General features: G+C 44.4%; 1 protein-coding gene and 1 long non-coding RNA gene across 34 annotated transcripts in view; one reads left to right on the top strand and one right to left on the bottom strand.

Moving 5' to 3' along the window:
• The window catches only part of Magi1 (membrane associated guanylate kinase, WW and PDZ domain containing 1), a 630,113-nt gene that overhangs the window by 234,942 nt on the left and 386,375 nt on the right, over positions 1–8,796 (bottom strand). The window contains exon 1 of one of the 33 annotated variants that reach the window (XM_031382661.1): positions 4,232–4,621. The exons of 25 other annotated variants lie outside the window; for them this stretch is intronic. Coding sequence is in view for 1 of the 8 variants with exons in the window: in XM_031382649.1 (XP_031238509.1) it covers positions 4,061–4,067 (7 nt within the window). In the remaining 7 variants the exon portion in view is untranslated. 7 more of the 33 variants (XM_031382660.1, XM_031382652.1, XM_031382650.1 and 4 more) reach the window with 7 other exon arrangements.
• LOC116099297 lies at positions 3,702–6,361 on the top strand. Its single transcript, XR_004122199.1, has 2 exons — positions 3,702–4,324; positions 5,927–6,361. It is a non-coding gene; the product is annotated as an uncharacterized LOC116099297 (long non-coding RNA).

The raw sequence follows: 8,796 nt of genomic DNA on the forward strand, positions 1-8,796 counted from the left end.
AGGCAAGTTATTTCATATAGCTGTTGTCAAATTTGTAGATTCGCATGGATCTAATCTTTACTATGGAACAGAAATATACCCCACACAATAATTTAGCATCATCTTGAAGATCAATTAAACTCTAAGCAGAAAGCTAAGTGTCTTTTTTTATTATTATTATTTTATAAATATGGGATCGACTATCTACCTAGCTTGCAGAAAGAACATGCATCTTTAAATACAAGGGATCCTGCGCCCACCTTTCTCTATTTTTGAAATGATTTTTCAAGTACTGGCAAAAGCAGCAGCACTCTGGGACTCAGATCAGACTTCAAAGTGACTGCTCAGGGTTCCTGGTACATCCACTTGCTCACATGTTTACTCAAGGCTTGGTATTTAGAACTAAGATCCAGAAAGGAAAATAGCAAAACCTCCAGAAAGAACCCCAAAGAATAGAAGTTTATCCATGGGGACTTTTTTTCTTTCCTATTCACATCAGGTAATCAAGAACATTGAAGAGGTTTGAGTCTATTGGGTCAGTTTCAAGCCTGGGGTCTCTTTTTACTTTCATGTTTGGATCCTTTCAAACATCATACTAAATGTCAAACAACATTTTCTCATTGATTTTATGCCTGAATCTAATAGTCTGCTGACACTTTAAAGGTGCCAATCTCCTTGGGAAAAAAAAAGAATCAAAATGAGTAACCAGAGCCCAAGACCTGTATAAGGAGGATAAACCAAACCAAACCAAACCAAATCAAACCAAACCAAACCAAACCGAGTATCTACATGGCATATAATCATCAACTCAGCAGACCCTTGGAGCACATAGAGCAAGAGCCATTTTCACAAGTATAGAACCAGGGTTGGATAAGTTACCAAAGAGAAACATGTTGCAGTACTTGGGAGGGACTGATTAGCCATAATCCCCTAGTTGTAGGCACTCCTGACAAACTATGTAGCTCTGCTGGAGACCATAAACGGCACAAACTGCTGAAGACCTGGGGGTCCAGAAGAAGATGTCTGGAGCACGTGTTCATAACACTTCAGAAGACTGGAGGCCAAGCAGAGGAGAGACCCTGCCACACAGGCTTTTGTTGAGTTCCCGAATCAGTGACTGGCACTGCTGCCTTCTCTTCCCACCAGACTTACTTCTCAGAAATGCTATGACAGTTTGTCTGGTGCCAGAGGGTGTCAGTATGACTGCGAGGATGTGCTTACATTCAAATATTTGGGGTCTGATTATCAACATAATTTTTTAAAGGAGAAAATAAACATGCTGGGGGAATAATGGTTACCAAATGAACTGGATTTTGCCTGAAAAAATACAATTGCAAAGGAAAAAAAAAATTTTTTTTTTGAATGGAGAGTTGCTCTCCATTCTGCTTTTTCTAGTATTCTCACCTCTACAGTCGTTAGTACCCTGAGGAACTCTTTCACATTTAGGTCTAAGTCTCCCCACATTCTACTCCCCGTGGAAAGGCTAAGAAGCTACCATTAGAAAAGCACACTGAACTCCATACTTTGTGGTACATGTATGTCATGAAGCAGGCCATCTCATTTGCTGTTTCCTTAACTGCTTGAAGGACACAGCCTGGGTGCAAAGAGAAAGTACAACTTTCTATTTTGTTTACTCATCCTGGTAACTGGTACTAATCAATCAGCGGTTGACTTTGTAAGCGTAAAGGTTTTCTTCCTTCTTCCTCCGCTTCATCCTTTCTTACACTTCTATGCCCATGGCAAGACTGAAGCGGAGTATGTTCCTGATGCACATCAGCTACAGCCATGATTTCTTTGGTATCGATAACTCATGGACTGTGTGTTATCTCATGTGTCAAAGGGCCCATCGACAGGGGTGTATCACAGAAACAGTCTCGGAGTGGAATCCAACCAGGGGATGGTTCCTCCAGTGGACACACCCTGGGTTGTACATGAAAGCTCTAGTCTTCTTGGGAAAAGTTGTGTAACAAACACAATTGCCCCTGCTTTCTGCTCAGCAAGGGTCAGCAGGTAAACCTCAGGCCTGAGTACAGGAAAAACAAAACAAAACAAAACAACAACAACAACAACAAACAGGTCAACTCTATCTCTGTAGTAAAATCACAAGAAAGGCAGATACAATATCAAACATTTTCTTCAAGGCATTGCCATAGAAACACAACTTGAAATTTGCAGCCTGGGAAAGTACAGAGGAGTGCAAAGCAGGAATGAATGCTCTAACGTTTAACTTGGTGGGGTACAGAGGGGCTGGGGAGTCAGAGGTGGGTCTCAGCCACAATCTCTCCCTTCTGTTCCATCCTCTTTCCCCTACCCTCAAAGCTTCAAAGTGGAAAGACAGCTAGGGGCAAAGGCAGCTTCTGTTTGCTCAGCTGAGAAATGGAGGAGTAGAGGCAGTGTTGATACCATTAATCTGCTCAAGCTTTCAACAGCATGGAAATTCCTAGGCAAGGGGTGAGCTCGGCCGTATTGACTAGGTGCTGTACAAGTTCAATCGTGAAAAGAATCTGAACATGTACCCCACCGAGGCAGGAGTGCCAAGTTCTGGGAAAACACCAGTTTTCAGAAGGCACTGGCCTTATAGATGATACAATGTAAACCTTTCTCAACCAACTCATTTCCTTCAGAACCAAAGTGCAATGTTAGTTTATGTTAAAATGTGCATAGTTTTAAACATATATAATATATATGAATATATTGCACATAAACCCATGGTTAAATATTTTCAAAATAAGAGTCACACGCCCCTTCCTCTACAGACGCTTTCAGTTTTCATCTGAACCTCCAATGAACACATCTGAACCTTTTGAAAACACTGAATAGGTTCTAGTCAAGAGTAGTAAAAACAAGCATGCAAGCACACAACCAAACCAGCGAGGGTTATTTGACCAGTGCACAGCCCTAACTGAAACGCCTCCTAAGTGATTCTCAATGGACAGGCATAGTCAACTCTTGGAAAGAAAGGGGCCTATTCCTAATCCGTACAAATAAACAACACATACCCTCAAACCATTTAGTTCAGACACAAATCCACTCCCTTTGTGTGGAAGGCCAACTCTGTGGATGAGACAGCTTCCTTGCACACTTCACTGCCCCCTTGGTACTCGGTCAGACAGACTCTGAGTTTGAGAAGAGGGAGGAAGGTACACCCTCCTGTCTCTTTAAAGAAATAAAGATACCAGTCTTCCAGGATTGGCCCATTAAGAACCAGCTAGGGAGAACCACCTTCCAGCTTCCAAGCACTCACAAACCAGACTCCAGATTCCTCTATTTACTGATGCCCACCGACAAGCATACCTTACCTAGACAAGACAGTTCTCATAAACACATGTTAATTTCCAGGAAGCAAACCTAAAAAGCCTTCTGCATGTACATTCCTCCTTTAAAAGTGGGGGAAAGGAGAGAGGGGATGGTGGTCGTTTTCCTCTTTATTTTCTTGAGAGCTTGCAAAGCTCTTCCAAAGTGCAAAGGCATTTGCCCACTACCGCCAGGAGAAGCAGCCTCTGTCTGCCCGCCTACTCCAGCCTGGGCGCCGGAACAATGCAGCAACATGCATTTACCAACACCTGCTGGAGCCTATTAATATGCACGGGGGCCTAAGGCTTTCCCCCTCCCCTTCCCCTGCCCTCCACACTGAGCAGGCTTTCATCTCCTCCTTTACCGTCCATCAGGAACTCATTTCGGTGCCCCCCCTCCCCCGCCCACCCCCAGTCCCCATTCAGCAAAGCCTGGGGGCCGCCCCTCGCTCTGGCTCCCCAAACCCAGGCTGACTAGCACACTTTGGAATGCACTTCATTAAAATTTAGCTGCCCGATTCCAACCTGCAATGCGGAGGAGGCAATACAAAGCGCACGCCACACTTCCTCCAGCATCCCCTTCAAAAGCCCCATTGTTCGGCAGGCATCTGCTCTGGAGCCCAGCCTCTCCCTACCCACTGACCTCTGAAATTTTTTTCCTTCCCTGCTTCTCCTCCCACCCTGCCCAGCCAAACGGGGCCTGCCTGCCCGTTGAATTAAAACACAGCCTCAGCCATCTGGCCCTCCCAAGCTGGCCCACAGTCTCCCCTCCTCCCTGGTCCACACACCACACATGGCATCTTCACCTCCATGGATGTTCCCACAACCCAAGCGCAAACCTCCTGTGGCAGGAGCCCCGGTCGCCGCCTGCCTGATCCCAGCCTTCTTTCCAGTGGCCGAGCGTTCGAATCCAGAGGTGGGCAGGGGTTGGCCGGGGAAGATCATGGACTTGTACTTGCCTGCAAAAGCCCAGCCAATCGCCAAGATTAATCCTTCCTTTTGTGCGCCTGAAAGAGCCTCCCACCACGCTGGTCTTCAGCTCCGCAGCGGCTGTAAGGAGAGACGGGGGTGGGGAGTGGGATCTGAACCCCTTCCTAAGCTAGCTAGGGGCTCCTCGGCCACCTGACCACTGAGTGGGTTTTCCAGGGCACAGGCTCTGGCTGGAGGAGCAGCTGATGTGCGAGAAGGGAGAGAAGATGCTCAAGCTTGCGCCTTTTATATCACTGGCGACATTTCTAACACATGACAACAATTTCCATCTGTATTTAAGCCGGGAGTGTGAAAAAAGCGCATTACATCACAGAGCCCGGGTTCTCAGAGGCTGCCGGATATCTAGGCCAGGGGGGATTAGGGCTGCACCTGTGAAGGGGGCGGGAGGGGGCGGGACCCAGCTAGCTCCCCTACCAGGACATGTCAAGTCCCCACCACCCGATTGGTCCTAGGGAGCTCTTGGCCAAGGAAAGGCGGGAAATCGGGTTGCCCCATTTGCTAAGGACTAGCAGCTGAGTGGACAGATGGGCGAGGGCTTGGGGGTATGGTAAGGAAAGGTGGGAGATTCTCAAGAACGGGGACAAGAGCCTCCCAAGTCCCCTCGGCCTCTGTCCTAACTTTGAAAGAAATTTCACAGAAATAATTCTTATATTTGAAATAACTGTTTTCATGGAGTTAAAGATGATGGAGAGGCTGAGAATGAGACTTTGAAGGATTCCCCTTCAAGCAGTTGACTAGAAAAAAAATTAAAGGTAGAATCCCATTTAGAACTAAGCACTTGGGTTTACCACCTAGTATTCAAACTTACTTTTTCTTCTCTGTGTGTGCGTGTGAGTGTGTGTGTGTGTGTGTGTGTGTGTGTGTGTGTGTGTGTATGTATGTGTATTTATTTCCTGGGCACTGATTTTTGTGAGGTGCCTTCTTCAGTCATTTCTGTAGATTAACTTTTGAGGCAGGGTCCACTACTGACTTGAAATTCACTGTGAGTCCAGCTAGACAAATTGGCCAGGAAGCCCCTTGCCTTCTAAGCACTGGGATTAAAGCTGCATCCTGCTGCTGCAGGCTTTTGAAAGGGAGGTGGAGATCTCAGGTCCTCCTGCTTGTGCAGCAAACACTTTACTAAGTCATCTCCCTACCCCTCAAACTCAGAGCTTGGATCTCAGGCCTATTCCCAGTTCAGCATCCTCACCTCAGCTCCAGGAGTGGGAAACAGCACTGCAAGACTTCTGAAGAGTAAACATTTCCTATTGGCAGTGATCACACTACAGGGCTTGCCTTTGACCCACCACCTGCATTTCCCCAGCTCCACAGTCCCATGTAAGGGGACTGTCAAGAATTAATACTAAAGAATGGACAGGAGACAAGAAAATCTAAAACTTTCAGATGAAGAATGATGGGGAACCATGGATGGTGAGGTCCAAAGCCAACAGAGAGCAAACCATTTGAAAGCTGGGGAGAGAAAGGCCTAAAGGGCAGTCTACAGGTCAGATAACTAGAAAACAGAACTTTCCCTAGGACGCAGGATCAACTAACTACAAGTCAGAGCAGAAGAAGAAAATGGACTAAGCAGGAACCTGTCCCTGTGTGCAGGGAAATGTGATCTTTTGTTCCTTGAACAACCCAGGGCGTGGCAAGACTTCACTTCTTTTTTGTTTTCTACTCAGGGTTTCTCTTGTGCTTGGGCCACCATGGCAGGCTCAAGTCTGCCTTTCTAGCACTCATCTTCCTGGGAGAGGAGTGAAGATGCTCAAGGGAGAGCACTTAGGATTCTAAGACTCCACACTGGAATCAGGCCTGTGCTCCAAGTCCATCTCTCCTCAATTCTGCTGTTGATCATCTGTGAACTGTGCTGGGAACTTTTTGTACATTATTCTCACATGATAGTAGTCATTGTTGTGTGTATGAATGTATGAATTCACATGTGTGCACATGTGCATGTGAGGTCACAGGTCAGTATCAGGTGTCACCTTTATCACCATTTCTGTTAAAATTTTTACACACAGGAAAACGGGCAAGTAAAGTGTCTACAGCCCATCCATATAGAAAAAAGGGTTACTGTATATCACATGTTACTACTGTTCATTATAATCACATACTAAGCATCTCTGATAATTTTTGTTTACTGGTTGATTTTTGTTTGTTTCTTTTGTTTTCTTTTTTGAGACAGGTTGTATAGCTCTGGCTGTCCTGGGACTCACTATATAGATGTGGCTGGCCTCAAATTCACAAAGATCTACCAGCCTCTGCCTCCCAAAGGCATACAACTCTAAGCCTAGCACCTAGCCTTTACTTTGAGGGAGAACTTGTAAAATGGTATCTTTTCTAGGCCTCCAGATAGCTAACTGCTGAGCCCTGGGCCCTGGCCTCACTCTAGTTGTCAGCATACGTGAGATGCTTTTGTTTTGTTTTTTTTTTTTTTTTTTTTTTAAAAAAAAGCTTCATTCCAGATTCCTGACTACTCCATTGGCAGGTAAGGTCTTAGGAGTGGAATGCAAAGTATCAGTTTACATTTTAATTTTGAGGAAAATAATAAAGTTTAGGGACTGCTCTTCTTATCAACCCCATACATAATGTGTGTAAGTCCTGACATCACTCTCTCTCATCATCAGACAGAAAGGGATCACATAAAACTCTCAAAAGCCTTCAGCCACAATTTCACACTGAAAGTAAAATTTGTATTTTATTAGTTTTCCACAAGAAAATGATTGTGCAGTACAAATTAAATTGCTCTGTTGCAATGAAGTTCCATAGAGGCTGCACCAGAGGGGACACAACTACAGAACTGTCCTCCTCCTGAAATAGGGAAGGAAACTTCATGCAGTCAGATTCATGCACGGCTTTCCAGTTTTCAAAAGAGTGAGAAAAACAGACCTCATTTGGGTGGGAAGTATCCATAACAATAACAATAATTTTATAATCATATACTACCCCCTCTCACCTCCACCCAATTTCCCTACCAACCCAACTAAGAGACAGACACAGACAGACAGACAGACAGACAGGAGAATCAAAATGATTTTCAATTAGTGAAAGACCAGGCTTCTCTATGCATAAGAGAAATGCAAAGAGGCCATGGAAATCTGCTCAGGTTTTAACAGAGAGCACACCTTCAATTTCACAAATCCAGGCTCTCAGAGATCAAATGGGCTCCAGGAAAAGTAAGGAAAGATGACCATAACATCATACCTGGAACATACACAAGTGAAGAACCAATGAGTACTTCATTCATCACGGGCAGTAATTCACGCATTACTACCTGATGTCTAGACCCAAGGGCCAGTCAGACAGGATCTTCAGTTCAAAGTAACAAGGAACTGTAGTCACCTCTTACTACCAGCATTTTAAAAAACTGTAAGAAAAATGCTAAAGGATTTCTTTCTGAACATCCCCAAAGCAAACTCTGTGGCCATTTTGGAGTGCAGGTTGGTTTTAAGGTGGGGTCTGCCTCTGCCTCTTTCTCATGTGACTAATGGGCAAACAGCTTGACCTGGCAACACCTGTACTTTCTTTCCTGCCCCATAAGGGAGGTGGGTATAATGACTAGGTAGGAGGCTGCAGGCTGTGGGTAAATGCCTGGCACAGAGATGCTATCACATTAATCACCTTAGCTACCCTTTAGGGGTTGATCTGCTATCATATATATATATGAATATATATATGAATATGTCTTTTTCAGGAGATAAGTAGTTTGAGATATTGGGTCTTGCTCTCTATCTCTAGATAACTGGGAGTTCTCCATGTAAAACAAGCCAGCCTCTACTTTCTATGTGCTGGGATTATAGACTTGTACAGTGATGCGAGGATTGGACTACTGACCAGACCCCTCTGTTTTGGTGTGTTATTTTAAGCCATGCTCTCACTATGTAGTCTACACTGGCCTTGAATTCAATCACTGTCCTGGATTTTCAACTGGGCATCACCATACCCATATTCTGTATGTCCTTCCTTGAATTTACTAAGTACATACCAAGAGCACACCCTATGGAATATAAGAAACAGGTATAAGCCATCTATGAGGTTGGGAAAGGGGATCTGTAGTGACAATAATAGAATTGTCTTTTGATAAAATTATGTTGATTGACAATCCAAGCCACATTCACTAACCTGACTACAACAAAAATAAATATTAACAATAGAAAGGAGGCTAAAAATGAGTACCAATAACAAACATAAATCTGCAAAGCGTGCCTAGGTACACAGACATAAGGAAATGACAGCCTTAGGTACACTTATTGAAGACTGAGAGATAATGGAATTATGCTACTATAACTATAAATAAAATTATAAACAAAAGATAAACTTTAAAAAGGTTTAAATAAATGATCTAACAGTGCTGAGAGTAAAAGCTATTCATGTGAAAGAGAATAAAGCTGGCCTGAAGTGGTGACACACACCTTTAATCCCAGCATTCAGGAGGCAGAAGCAGGCATATCTCTGAGTTTGAGGCCAACCTAGTCTACAGAGCAAATTCCAGGACACCCAGGGCTAAACACACACACACACACACACACACACACACACACACACACACACA

The sequence above is a fragment of the Mastomys coucha genome, unplaced genomic scaffold, assembly GCF_008632895.1.
Source record: "Mastomys coucha isolate ucsf_1 unplaced genomic scaffold, UCSF_Mcou_1 pScaffold20, whole genome shotgun sequence".
In the NCBI taxonomy this organism is placed as follows: Eukaryota; Metazoa; Chordata; class Mammalia; order Rodentia; family Muridae; genus Mastomys; species Mastomys coucha.